Here is a 15,645-nt window from a genome sequence, read left to right on the forward strand (position 1 = left end):
TGCAGATTGTTATGGTACTATAAAAAAAACTCAACTGTAGATATTTTGCCATATAATTACCTTGGGCCAGATAACTCATTTGTACAAATACTGCCCTCTTGAGGGAACCCAAACAAGCAAAAGTTGCAAACAAAAAAAAAAACATTTCAAGTCACGTTGGCTAAAAAAACCTTCTTTGTTGATCGAAACCTCATGTCATTATGCCTTGTTTATAGCTTTTTTAATGAAAGAAATTAACAGACAGGGTTTATTTCCATGTTTTATTTAGCTAGACAATAAACGAAACACATATTGTGCATCAGATGGTTTTCTGAATCTGATCAGATAGTAACTTTGCAAACTTTCTGTGTCTCTGTCCCTCTGCTGTGTAGCATTTTCTTATTATAAATGAGAGGCTGAAAGGGAAAAGGGGAGTGTTTGTGACTCCTCATCTGTTATTCTTGTCATCATGACAGAAGGGAATGTTCACACAGTACACACTTCCACTCTGATTGCTTGTTCTTTGGCACACTATATCTCTGGCACACTATGGTTTGCGGATGAAAACGCTTTATCATTATATCTGATTATATCTGATATGTCTGATATGCATGTTTTATCATTATGTCTGATTATGGATTAAAATAACTTTCAAAATGGTCCAGCCACACAGAGCAAGTATTTCACTACCTTGGACTGACAGCAGACAAACTTTTAGACAAATAGACTACTAGCAGCTATTCTAGAGGGAAGCACTGTGATAAAACTGGATACTGCCAAATATCTGACTGTTCCTTTGTGCTTTTCCTCTCATTTCTTGATGTAGACTTGTTTTTAAAAAATAAACAAAATTTATTCAGTGAACAAAAAAAAGGTTTATTTTTTTAACCTTTGACCACTGGGTACTTTGAGTTTCTCCCACAGACCAAAGACCTAAGTACATTGTAGGCCGTAATGTGCGAATGGGTGTGTGATTGTGTGTGACTGTGTCCTGCAATAGGTCCAGGGTGTCCCCCGGAGTCGTCCGTGATAGACTCCAGGCTTCCCATGACCCTGTGTAAGATTATTAGAATTGTAATACAGAAAATATATAAATGGACTGAACATTTGATGTCACAAATCTTTTTAAGATTTCATATCAATATGCATATAATTTTCATCTTAAATTATTCACTTATTTTTTAAAAATTGGATCTCTGTGATTTTACCAGGTGTGTTAGTAAGCAATAAATTGTACACTTGGACGGTGCACATTCTGTCCTGAAATATTTTATTTTACTTTACTTCATGTTCCAAAAGTCCAGAGGCTGAAATTCCACTATACACACAGAACCCATGAAACTAATATAATTTGTTGGTTCTTTCCTGTTTTTAAAGATTAAGCAATATAGTTCATCCAGGTTACAATAGTTGGAGTATTTATGTTTGGCTCCTGTGTAACATACAATAATTTTACATATAATCATGAAATTGCATGTTTGTTAAAAATAAAATAGTTCAGAAAGAAAGAAAGAAAGAAAGAAAGAAAGAAAGAAAGAAAGAAAGAAAGAAAGAAAGAAAGGAGCTAAACGAATCTGGTCAGCATCATCTTAAAAGCTAAATACTAGCCATCTTTCACTACTCAGTCTGTGCTCCATGTAATTTGAGTTTAGTTCAGCTGCGGTTTTACTGTGGAATTCAGCAAACCTCACAGCCCGCGAGGTCCTGTGTGTAAACCACCATGATTTCACTCTGCCAGCTCAAATGAAGCCACAGGTGCTATTCATAGAAGCTCCACTAATTAGCTAGCAAATTATTCTCTCCAAATGTGCTCAAGTCCTCAAAGTGTTCTTATAAGAACATAAAGTGCAATGAACATTATCTTTTCCCTAAATAATGGGGTGACCTCTTGTTAGCATATTTAGCCCCATAAATGTTATCCACACTGGGATTTACAGCAAAGAGGTTTTTATGAAATAAAAATGTTTGGGGTCGATCCCAAGAATCATGTAATATTTCTTGATTCCTTTTCATCAGGACTTTGTTAAAGTCCAGATCACAGCGTTCTGTACCAGCTTGAGTCCAGAATTTTGAAGTGTGATTTTACACAGAAACATTTCTCACGCCCTGAAATTCCCATGTTCTTTGGGTTTTGCATCATCTGATCTTTGTCATGTTTCCTTACCCTTTCTAATAGAGGGGAGTTAAGATGTTGGGTTTGTGTGTGTGTGTGTGTGTGTGTGTGTGTGGTGCAAGCGGACCATGGTGCAGTATATTTGCTTTATTAGCTACATACTGCAGTGATACTCTGAAGAACAAGTGTGTCAGTGAAGTCTCAGTTGGGACTGCAAAGTTATCCTCTTGTACTTCATCAATCAAAGAATGCTATAAATCTTTCAGCAAAAAAAAACGTAATGTAGTTTGTAGGACATCCATTGTAAACGGATAGTCAAGATAACACCCTGTTCATATTGAGAAAACATTAATTAATTATGTGTGAGTATGATTTTCTTGACCTATTATTCCTACTTTCATTGGGTGTCATTTTTGTTGTGAACTTGTTTGATAGCCCAACAGCTTGGCTATAGTTACAGCAGCACATAATCTTTTGCAGACTATGACTCATACAATCAAGGAGGCCAGCTGAAAACAAAGGCAGTACACACTGACGTGTACTTTTGATGACAGGAAGGTGCAACAGCACACATGTGGAATGTCATATTTTCCCCAGAATTGTAGAGGAAGGTGCATTAATTAAGCATGAAAGCCTAAACAACTTCATCTGGTGAACATGCGTAATTTATGTGGCTTATCCGAGGGAGCTAAAAAAGAAAATATTTCAAGCACTGTTTTGAAAAAGCTTCACAAGTTTGCTTTTTACAGGATTTATAAAACTAGATAACAAGCATGTGAAAATAATCTTGGTCTCAGGTGTGTAATCCTATAAAGGCTAATTATAAACAGAGCTAATAAATGGGGTCATGGATCTGTCATGTGACAGCCACTGAAGATGGAGTCAGAAGAAAGATATTCGACACTGACTCAAGCCCAGAATAAAGAAGACAAAACCAGAGACTCAGCACTCGTTCCTGAGGGGAAAGGTTATTTTGAAATAATAAATATACCATCACAGCATTTTTTTTATTACACCTAGCTTTCTGACGTTATGACTGTTATATCTAGATTTAGATTTGGCCTTGTTTACTCTTTCTTGTGTTACTTGTGTACAGGCTGAAACTGCATACAATAATGTATATATTATGTAATATGTGCTGATCCCATTTTTTTTTACACAATGAAAGATGTTCATCTCATGCAGTTTTTGTTTCATTCTCATTATGGCTATGTGTCAGGTTATAAGTAAAAACAGTTAAGCAATTTGTTTATAATAATTTGAATAATCTTATTGTAATCTTTAATTTATACAGCATTTCATTCAGTGAATTCATAACCTTAAACTAAATGTTTGAAATGCTGAAATGTATTTAATAAACATACATACTCAACTTATATAATGTAATATGTTATGTTATGATAAACATGATATATAGGACAATACAACAGAATAGGGCAGATTAAAGTAGTACCTTTCCCATCTGGATATAACCCCTTTTTTTCTTATTTTCTTCTCTAATTTTCAGCCCAGCCCTAATGTTAAGTGTACACACAAAGTGCTCAGACATGCTCTCCATCACCCAAAACATTTTTTCTGCATACTCCCAGTCCTGGCTTTGTATGTTTTAATGTAAGACAGCAAGAAATCCTGTTTCATGTGGTTGTTGTGTCTGTGTATAATTTAAGGTCATTATGTTTGATCTCCCACAATAATCAAGCTGTGCTTTAGATGAATCTGCATCACGGTTGTGGGAGTCTATTATTACTACCTTTTGATACAGACATATTTCACAGAACAAATCGAAGAAAAAAATATTGAAAGAATTACAAGGCTTCCAACAAGGCCAGGAGTCCTCTAAAGTAAAGAGATAAAAGCCCAGTCTGTTTTGCTCCAAATACAAGTGCTCCCACCAGTATCACAAAACTGACTTGGACCCAAAGGAGCCATGCGGCCATATTTGACTGTTTCTGACATGACAGTTCCTTAATAAATATCAGGCGTGCTTGGCAAAGGCCTGCAGGATCGTCACAGTGCAGTAAAACAACAGAGCACACGGAGATGAAACGAGCAACACCACTGCGGGCGCAGGCGCTTGGAAGAGGATCTGAAGCCCATCCATTCCAAGCCCATTCTCTCCCCATATTTCCCAATAATTAGCACTGCTCTGCAGATGTTCCCCTTTTTTTCCTTTAGTTAAGTTTTCACAATAGGAGTGTGGCGTAGAATGAGACAAAAAAAAAATCATGTGCTTCTCATTTAATAGAGTCATTCGAGATGGATAAGGCTGAAAAATAATTTCTTGTAAATGAGTTGTTTGTTTTTTGGTATTAATGCAGCTGAGGCTTTTGTCTTTTTGCTTCCTTGGTATATTGGATAGACAGACTGATCACGATTAACATAAATATTAACAGAATTATAAATTATACATTTCACTTCTGATCTTAATCATTGTGTGTGTGTGTGTGGGTGTATATGTGTGTGTGTGTGTGTGTGTGTCTACCCCCTGAGGTATCCTGAGGATGAAGGCCAATTATGAAGCTCCCTCCTGTGTTGCTGGCAGTATGTCTCTTATCCGACTCCAGTGTGATGAGCCTCAACCCAGATATTTCCTGCGTGAACATCATCGCTATAGCCAGCTGTCACTGTGCAATGACAAATATTTCTAAATGTTTAATGACTGAATGCATCTTCATTATATTTTAGAGACATGCAGCTTAGGTCATGGCTTGGAGGCCTCACAAGGCTGTCAAAGTTGAAGCATAAAGAGGAACTCCTCAGCCTGTTCTGTTCTGCCCTGGTGTGTTTCTCTGTGTTCTTCTGTTTCCTGTACAGATCTGGCTCTGATGTCCAGCATGTCTCCGGTCTTTGGAGGGTGACAGGGAGGAGGCCCTTGGACAGTGCTCTCCGAGGAGGCCACAGCTGGCCTCAGGTAATTGCTGCCTGAACAAGGCCGTGGAAAACGAGACCGGTCATACTGTCAAGCCAATTGACTTGAGTATTTTCAATGATCCTCATGGACACATGAGGCCAGGCCAGTTCATCCCCAGTATGCAGGTGTGCTGTGTAAACGCTGAAAGACCTCAAAGTCCATTTGAATCAAATCATCAGGAAACAATAATGCAAAACTGTAATGGTGCTGCCTTAAGTACTAAATGTGTGTGCATGTGTGGGGCAGCAAGTTCATGGGACATTTCAAAAATTCAATGGACAGGGAATGCATAGACCAAAAGAAACAAGGATTTACTGAAGCTTTTGTCTCCATCTGTTGGTTGGGAGGCATATGACCTTAAATCTGCAATAAAAGAATGACTTTTTTAAGAAGGTTTTTTACCTATTTACCTATTTAATAATGGGTAAAAACCTTCATATATTTTTAAAACTTTTCTACATTACATTAAAGTCTGCTTCTGGTATGCCCTGGAAGAGAATGCATTAAAAATTAAAACTTATTTTAATGGGTAACATATGGTCACTAAATTAAATAAAAGATATTGTGAGCTCCTCTGTTTTTCATTCCAATATTAAGTCAAATCTGGCCATCTAACAGAATGATAACCAATGACCTTTCCTTAATGTATTCCCTGTTTTCAAGACGTAATTAAAGGCTGTTGTATGCAATATTTCATCTGTTCCATCTGCTGAAATCAAAGGCCCACAGAAGAAGGTTGCAACATACAAAGAAAAGTAATGTTCTAGGAATAGAGTATTGTCATGCAACATACCCTGTGCATGAGGGTATGTACAAATAAGTGCTTCTCATGCTCATATCTGCCCAACAGAGACCAAATATAAAGAGGAAAAGCTCACTATTATGGCATTGAGCAATATGAGACCCTGAAATAGCACACTATTAATTAAATTATTGCTATACATTGTTTTTGTTGTAATACTTGAAAAAAAAAAAGGAAACGAAAGATGAAAAACTGAATCATAAAGGTAGAAATGGGCTTGATTAATAGCTTATGGTTCATTTAAGAAATTCTCGCCAAAGTTATGTTGTTGTTTTAATTTAGCAATTTATTGTTCAACAGTTGGACAAATACAATATTCCCAAAGCAGGAACATATCAGTAATTTAAAATCAAGAAACATGTCAGTCATTTAAAATCAAGTGCACTTCAATATATAAAGTGTTTGTAATAAGCTGTATGCTTTGCTTTGTGGAGTGAGTACCTAAATCAAAAATAGATTATCAGTCTTCAGAGTAAGGCTTTATGGTGGGATGACAGGACAGCTCCTGTGTCCTTCTCCCTTTTCTACAGTGTAATACTCCTAAGAGGTTTAATAATTTGGGCCTTTGACATAAATTGAACTAAATACAGATTGTGGTGTGCCTCACTCTGAACACGCGTCTCAATCTGAACAACAATTTGGCAGTGTGAAAATGTGTGCCAAACCCACCTAAAGAACACACTCAGGTACTTAATAAGATCCTTCTTAGGCTGTACTACAATATACTGGTGGGGTCTATTATTTGTTATAGTACAATCATTCTGGCACAATAGACAGAGCATGGAAAATACATTATTGGTGTGTATGCACATGTTGGCATAGTGCCAGTGTGTGAGACAGGACAGTTTCTAAAAAGTACAAAAGTACAGACAATACACAACATTGTTACACTTGTGCTGATCAGTATATGTGTATACCATAATAACTTTGATTCAATTCATCAGCAAGGATCAGTGCAGACCACAGGTAAGACAATCAGATAAGCTCTTTAAACATAGCATAGCGTTTAGTAGTTTGGTTTACATCGATCACCTTAAGAGGCATCCTTATAAGTACAAAACAATATACCATTATAGTAGACATATAATAGGACATTAAAAATTATCAAGCAGCATTGCAGTCACTCTTGACATCATTAAGCCATACAGTAGTTCATTACCAGCTTCAAACATTTAAAGTACATTTTTATATTAAGTATTTCTAAATGACTAATCTATTTTGTAACGACCACAGGCGATTGCCGAGGGCAGGTGGCAGTGTATCTCTCCGCTAATTCATTTACTTGGATGAGTACTAGATCAGGGGCTCACTAACAAGAAACAGCACATTTGTACCCTTTGTGTCCACTGAATAGTGGTGACCCTCCTACAATACCTTTTATTTAATCCACACTTCTTGCAGCGAATGAGAGATTTCTGTCAACGTCATTCCTCATCAACGTTGGACAGTCAAAGAAAAAAGCATTTTCAAAATAAGAACCTACTAATAAGTGATACTTGATTGGCATCCATATTAGTACACTATATATTTCTTATGACGGCAGACAGGTTTCAGTATCTACAGTAGGTTAGGTTTTAGAAAGCCTAGGTCTCCAGAATACAATATAGGAATGTTTAAGGTTAGTAGTTTCTTATTACATATTTTTGTTTGAAATTTAAAATAGACATTATGGTACAGAAACCTTATGTGGGGAAACTAAGTAGGACAGATGGTAATGATGCTTTGAGGTAGCCTGTTACAGTGTTAGCTGTGGAGACAGACTTCAGCCCTCTCATGTATGAAAAGGATTGTTAAAGACAATGTGACAGTAATTAAAAACTAAATTAAAAAAAAGAAATTGTTTGTGGTAGTTTAAAAGCTTTTAAAGAAATGTAAACCCTTCAAAATAATACCTGAAACTCTAAAGCAGGGGTGTTCAGCTAAAATGTCTCAAGGTCCAGACACATAGCAATGCCATGCTTACAAAAGTGCACTCTGGTGGTCATTCCTAATTTAACTTGAACAATTTCTTATCGTAAAGTTAGGTTAAATTACAATTTTGTAAATGTGTTTACTTGAGGTTGTTTTGCATTATGGGAGAATAAAGTGTTGTACACACATTTTTAAAAAGTTCTGAATTTCCTTACAACTTCCATTTAAAAATGCCATTTGTTCACTTCTCTCCCCAATGAACAAAAAGATGTAAATGAGAACTTTGCTTGCTGATTTAATGTCTCTACCACCATGGCTAACATCTGGTATGGTGAGTTGTCATAAAGCTGGATAAGACACAACCAAAGGACTGCTACAAATTGTTTTTGTTTGGTTTGGCTTGGTTTTTGCAAGTGCTCAGTTCAGTCAAGTGTTTTGTCCTTTGTTGTTTGCAGACCCTGATATGCTAGTTGATAACCCCTGCTCTAGATTATCCTTATGAATGTATTTTGATCAATGGCCTTATGTGTTAATATGATATAAATCATGGCTACAATAAGTTGGATATTAGTTTGAGAACACATACTGTAGTAATACACATACAGTTTATAATACATTCATATATGTCAACACCTAACTGTTTATATACATGTATATAATTAATATTAATATTTCTGCATTGCATATAAATATAGAAATTGGAGTAATTGGAATAGAAAATGCTATATGGTTTCATGTGGCCTAGTTATATAGTGGGTTCTAAGTGATATATGAGTCTCCTTAATCATTACAAAACAGAGGGAAAACCCTTGGGCTTTAGATGCGACACTTGACCTTCGCTCGGTAGACTAATGATGTTCAGATCTTTCTTTTGTGCTCTCAGTCCAATTTGAATCATCTTTTCCAGTCCCTATTTGTAATCCTAGTCTCAACATCAGGGCTATAAGGAAGACTCAGTAATGAGATTGGCTTAAAGTAATTCTCTAAAATACAGTATATATGTTAGTAATGCCCTATATAAAGCATGGCTTGACCTTGTATTTGATGCTTGATAAAGAGTACTTACAGTTACATAAGCAAGCGCATAAGCATACTGATGGTAATGGTTACACTACAGTTTGAATGATCTTGAGGAGGATAAAAGGTTCAGATGTTATTCAGGATTGGTAGAGAGTAATCTGGCATGTCAGATCTATGCGATTCTCATGCGTCTCTGTATCATGGCTGATACTTTGTTTTTTATAGAAGTTGGTTGAACAACGCGTACTTCATATGTGTGTAACAATGGCACAAAAATAATGCTAACATGAAAATATCATTGGGATACCCTGTCAGTTGTCTAAACCTCATTCTGTGAGCACTGATGGAAATATCAGTCGGTAGTATCAGCTGCAATGAGCTAAATCAATATTCTATCATTAATTCATTAAAGTGTAATTTTGGTGCTTTTTCTACAGAGGTGTGTGTACACTCTGCATCATTCTGAAATGCCTCCATATATAACGATATACAAAATGGAATGGGATCGATCTCTGTGAAAAGTCCGGCAGTGGGAGACTATGGCGTGACTGTGCTCTAAGTTTTACTGTTGTATGCAGACTGGGCTAAAGAGCTCCAAAGATGCTAGACGTACAAACAGATGGCAGCAGGAGTGTTTTACACTCCACATGTAAATGGAATATACTGTAATTTTATATAAGTCATATATTGCAAAATATAAATATATTGTAAAATATATTAAATATAATTATTTTGTATGTGGCTACATACATTACTGTGGGAAATTGGGGTGAAATAAAAAAGGCAGAGAAGCAGGACATATATCATAGTCAATGCAAGATTTGTAGACTGTGTGTGTGTGTGTGTGTGTGGGTGTGTGTTTGTGTGTGTGGTTCAAGACTAACAGATCTTTTAGCTATGAATTGGTGTGTGTGTGTGTGAGAGAGAGAGAGAGAGAGAGAGGAGAGAGAGAGAGAGAAAGAAAGAAAGAAAGAAAGAAAGAAAGAAAGAAAGAAAGAAAGAAAGAAAGAAAGAAAGAAAGAAAGAAAGAAAGAAAGAAAGGAGTAGTAATAGTAGTAAAGATTATAATAACTTTGCACCAAGCAAATCTCTGATGCCAGAGGAGTGACAGATGTGTTGTCTATCATTTAGTCTTCAGCTTGCCCTCTTTGGCCAGCTTCTCGTTGAGTTGGCACAGCTGGCGAAGGAAGCCATCGTTGGGCCCGATTTCTCTTTTATGCCTTACTGTAGCCGTCGCCACTCGCACATCCATTTTATGGTGCAGCATGAGGTAAGCAATGACCATAGTCGGGGAGCGGCTGTAGCCTTCTCGGCAGTGAACGTACACTTTTCCTGAAGTTAGAGACAGTGAAGTGGAGACTAAGAACACAGCACTTAGAACACAGCATCAAACCATCTCATAAGCTAAAACACTATTCTCTCTCTCTCTCTCTCACACACACACACAAACACACACACACAAATATATGCATTTATTATCAATGAGTCCATACCCCTGCAACTTCTCAACAACTACTGTGATTATTCTGCAGATTCTGCAGAGCATCTGAAACTTAATCTCTGTCTCTCTTTTTCCCATATCCCCTTTACACTCTTCTATTCTCCGAGGTATATATGCGGCATACATTATTATTGCGGTATGCACATTTACAGTGTCATGTCTTATATCCACCTTATATACGGACAGGGATTAACCATGTAATGTAAAACTGCAATAGTGAATACACCCAATATATACATTCAGAAATATCTGTTTATAAATACAAGAACCCTGAAACAACCAGGTGTAAACAGGATCTAATGTGATCTTATTACCAGTGCCCTTCCACTGTCTATAACCTTTCTCATATGTTATTGCAAACCTGAGCAGATGCTATCTCCACTGCAGGATCAATATGTGTCTTGTGCTCTGACACTCCCTGATCTCATTAAGATTCAGTGACTCAGTCTGTTTACAGAATGTCACCGAACATTCTCTGAACACGACTGTCACAACTGTGAGCAGCAAAATAGGGTAGAGGTACAGCAAATAATCACAGATTTTTGTGCTTCTGCTCAAATTCTCACTAATAATATTTGTGTCCTCTTTTAACATGTCTCGGTTGTGTTGCCACTAAAGCATCTGCAAGAATGCTGATGCTTTATAATGATGCTGATGCTTTATGACATAAAATCCATGGCATAAAACATGAGGTTAAGGGAACAAATTAAAAAAAGAATTACTTTCTGTGAGAAAAATGACCTTTTTTTTTTTTTTTTACTAAAAACCATATTTTAGAAAACATGCTTAGAAAAACATATAAGCCAATGTGTTCATAAAACTGCTCTTTTATCTTTTTTCTTTATGTGTTCAAGACTTTAACACTGTTCAGACATTTTTAGTTATTAAATTAAATATTACATTTGTAAATAGGTTTCACACAACAGCAGGCAAAAGACAATAAAAAAAATAAAATAAAAATAAATTCAAACATAAATGAAACAAAATTTAAATAAAGCACTTAATAAAACCACAGTAAATTGATCAAATAAATGGACTTTTCATGCATATTCCTAGAGGAATTAATTACAATGTTTTACTGTCTCTGAAAAATTCACCTCGTTTCAGTTTCCAGGCACACTAATTGGCTCTCAGCTTAAAAAACAATTAAGATATAACTGGGAAATGCCTGGTTTCAGCCAATTCTGCCCTGTATGCACCTGTCTGAGCAGACTTGAAAAAATACTAAAAATTGATAGATGTATTTGAAGAACTATTTAAGGTGTGTTATAGAAAAAAGCCTGTTCCCAAAAGTATATTATAACCAAGATTTGTGACATACCTTTTCCATTTGCATGTGCCAAAGCCTTATCAATAAAGTCGGCCCCTTCCTCAAAGAAGGCACTGAGGTTAAACTGTTCCGTGTCATTGGCTTTTATGCCATGGTATGTGATCCCACTTCCTGCATAGAACTCAGCGTTGGTATTCACGTGCATGAAGGAGTTGCCCTCTGCTGTGTTGAGTATGTGTGTGATGCCGAGCCGCTGCAGACGCATCACATTCTGGGCCACAAACCTGACAAGCAGAAACAGAACTTACATGAGCCTCACCTTACCCACAGGAGCTCTGACAGTGCTTACACTGTTAGCTTTAACATCTGTCAGCTCTGTCGTTTAAAGAATAAAAGAAAAGAAAAATGCTCTTTTTTCCCTTCACTAGCTGAACTACATTAAATATGAATATCTTTTGCATCTTCCCTTCTTCCTTACAGACACATGAACATTAATACTTTATAAACATTTACATAATGGTACTGCAATGGTTCTGTAATGGTACTCTAGCTGCTTAATGTTCATGGCATGCTATAAAATCTGGACAGATTAAGAAAAGCTTCTTCTACTCCCACTACTTGCCATGCTTAGCTGGAACCTGACAGAAATAAATTGTGGAGCCACTTTTAGACAGCAGAGATGTCAATCCACGTTACTGAACCACAGGGGACGGCAGTGTTCTAAACCACTACAGACACAGCAACGAGATCTTGGCTGCTGCCCAAAGGCAAATAAAGAGCCACCAGCTCTGAGCACTATGCCCAAAATAGGGCTTTGAGGGAGAGAAAGAAAGCAAGAGAAGAGAAAAGAGTCACAAGCAGAGTGGAGTGCTCTGTCATCATGTTATTACATTGATTCTATTCTGCTGTAGCACCTGCAACACTTTCATCTTCATCTGCACCCAGTCCAGGCTTTTTATCTTGCTCTCATTTTTCATTCATATGCTGTAGAGGAACATGATGCAATACAGGTAGATATATAAATGGCTACATAGACAGATGAATGAGGATATGATGAGTTATAATGAGCATTCCTAGCAAAAAGATACAATGTGCTTCCTTCCAAAACAATTTAATGGATCTCATTCGGTTAACATACATACAATCACCATCTTCTGCATGTTTTGCTTCATCAGCAATTACAATTTAAAAATTTACAAATACTACAAACAATGACAAACCCTGCCATTATTACAGTACTTAACAAGTGGAGGGGTTATGAACTCCACCATGATGATGAAGTGTGAAATCTGATCTAATCTCCAAAACCCATCACACAAATTCTCACACTGAACTAGTCTATCCATCCAAAGCTGCAGGAGATTGCAGTCATACTTCTTACTGGCCTGCTGTGCTCCTTCACCTCAGCTCACTGCAGTCTCAACACATACATTATTAATAGAAACCTCAAAAAGAGGTGAAACGTGCCTGGCACAGAGACCACTCTACAACTCATCCTCTAGATACCTGCGCCTGTCAAAAGGCATTTTGTGTTAATGTATTTTTAGTTTTTAAACATATCTCTATTTTTTTAAATGTCTATAGAAAATATTACTATTTGTAATTGACAAGATATTACCAATATCTATTACCAATAATCTATCTATTACCAATAATCTAGCATTCTGAAATTAACAAGGGTACTGACAGAAATCTGTGATCCTTATTTAGAAATAATTGTGGATAGGATCTACCTTCTACCTTGAGCACTACTGTGAAACTTAATTAATCCACAAAAGTCCTACACACTCACATCCTTTTCATTCCAAAGGTCAATATCTATGGCACCTAATCATTCAATTTAATTCAACAAAATCCATACCACCTCTGTCATTCAGATATGGAATAAATAAGGAAAAACATATTTCACTGACTTGCCTGCTTAACAGTGTCAGTAAGCTGAACTTTCAAAATGAATCATCACAATATGGACACATCAAAATCTCCAGTCCCTAATGAGTCAAGCTGGACAAAAATGAGTATTTTTTTAACATAACATTGTTATTTCAACACTGTGTTTCTTCTTCTCTTTTTTATTTTAACCAGCAACTTAATTTATACTTATGGAATATTCAAACAAGAACTGTGTCATATCTTCCCGGCCTGGGAGGAACTTCTACTAATCAATGTGAGGATATGGAGAGGAAAATTGCCCAAATTTAACTCTTAAATAGACTTGACATGGCAATATAACATCTTAAACAAGAGCAGGAATGTTGTGCTGCTGACAGTTTATGCTCTGCATTTTCATTTTCCTAGACATTCTTTGGTTGTTTGAGTCGTGGAGAGCCCCATTAGTCTCTGGTCTTCACAGGGGGCTGGAAAATTAATCCCAACCTCCCCTATTAATACACTGTGTTCTTCTTACTTCTTTGCACTCTATGTACTGTACACTGGTCATATTGATTTTGGGCAGCTGAGATAGATAATATTTGAAATGACCAACCTTGAATCTATCCACATTTCTGGGGAACAGTAAATACACACACCTTCTCATGTCTATGGATACTGCTAGCAGTAGGTGTATTTAATCTGGTATTATTGCGAATAAGATATGGGGGTCATCTCTCTGAGCTGTAATATATATGTGACTAATAATGTGTGACTTCCTCTAATATGGCACATAATTAATCCAGATATTTATTTGTTTGTTTGTTGGTTTGTTTGTTTATTAGAATGTAGTTGCTGTTAATTCTGTGCCACTTTTGTAGTGTGGTTTATTCTCATTATGTACATACAATGACCTCTTGAGTATAAATTTAAAGGAAGGGTAGGCAATAGAAGATCCACCAAAACAAAATGTGTCCGTTTTGTGCGTCAAAAATATAGAAAATAAACCAAGCACATAAAGTTTCATGCATTTTCTTTTAAGTAAAAAAAAAAAAACAGTCATGTTGTCACAGAATACAAGAGTTAAGTCAACCATACACACACACATACAGATAGATAGATAGATAGATAGATAGATAGATAGATAGATAGATAGATAGATAGATAGATAGATAGATAGATAAGGGAGAGAAATCATTCACTCTTCATCCCGACTCGGGTAAAACCCTGCTCCATCCCAATAAAAGAAAATGTGTCAATTAACCTACAAGATTAGAGCAGAGATTTAACTCTTTGAGTGCCATGCCTGGAGACTCGTGGTGAAAGGTTATCTAAATGAATCCGTTCTGTTGCGACGCCCTGAATAATGTCTTGTTTTAGAACAAGATTAGGATGCGCCGATAAACCACCGTCTACCTGTCAGTGTGATCTACTGCAGCGGATGTAAACACGGGTTAAAGTGCCACTGATAAGAACAGAACAACAGGCCACCATAACTTACGCGTTGCCGATGTAAATCCTAGGAAACACCTCGTTGAAATGTTGCGCCGGTAAACTGTAAAAGCCGCTGCCGTCAGACAAAAGCTCGTTGAGTTGCTGCACAGTAGCCTCGCCTTCTGGCACGCGCACTTCTGCCGCTAGCTTAGCTGGGCTTTGGTGCTGCTTCTTCATGTTTTCAAGACGCCTTTCAAGCCAAACAAGTGTCATATCCTGCTTGTCAGATTTTCATTGTGCTGCATTTTCGCCCCACTAGTGGTGTGGTTGTTGTTGTTTGCGCTCGGTGGTTTCCTTGTTTGTGCAGACACACCCCGATTCGCTGAAGGCGCTTAGACACTATGAATGTGGTAGAGAAACACCGAGAGAGGCACGCGCGCTGATGTACAAGTCTACGAGCGCGCCATTAAAGGGACCACTCTGTCACGAGCGCCAGTCACACACCAGCACGTACAGACTGGTGACACATTAAAGGAAAATCAGCGCCTTTTTTTTATACTGTTAGTGGCATTTTACCCTAAAAGGAAGAGAAACTTATCCTGACTGATCACCGTCATCCTGTGATGAAAGATTTCTGTCCTGAATTGGGTGCTCTCTTATAGGATGACAATGGCCACATACCCAGGGGTACAAGGGAGTGGTTTGATGAGTATGCAATGTTGTAAATCATATGCTTTGACCTTCGCAGTCACCACAGCTCAACCCAGTTGGGAGATTTTTGGACTGATGTGTTATTTTGAAATTTTGTCTATGAATAGGGAGCTGTTTAACTCAT

General features: G+C 37.1%; 1 protein-coding gene across 1 annotated transcript; it reads right to left on the reverse strand.

Moving 5' to 3' along the window:
* Positions 1-6,077: 6,077 nt before the first annotated feature.
* dusp3a (dual specificity phosphatase 3a) lies at positions 6,078-15,399 on the reverse strand. The gene is made up of 3 exons (XM_058407259.1): positions 14,878-15,399; positions 11,559-11,791; positions 6,078-10,068 (listed from the first exon to the last, which is right to left on the reverse strand). The coding sequence occupies exons 1-3, from the start codon at positions 15,081-15,083 to the stop codon at positions 9,860-9,862; spliced, it is 648 nt and encodes a 215-aa protein (XP_058263242.1). The 5' UTR covers positions 15,084-15,399; the 3' UTR covers positions 6,078-9,859.
* Positions 15,400-15,645: the final 246 nt, after the last annotated feature.

The sequence above is a fragment of the Hemibagrus wyckioides genome, linkage group LG13 (assembly GCF_019097595.1).
Source record: "Hemibagrus wyckioides isolate EC202008001 linkage group LG13, SWU_Hwy_1.0, whole genome shotgun sequence".
NCBI classification, from domain to species: Eukaryota; Metazoa; Chordata; class Actinopteri; order Siluriformes; family Bagridae; genus Hemibagrus; species Hemibagrus wyckioides.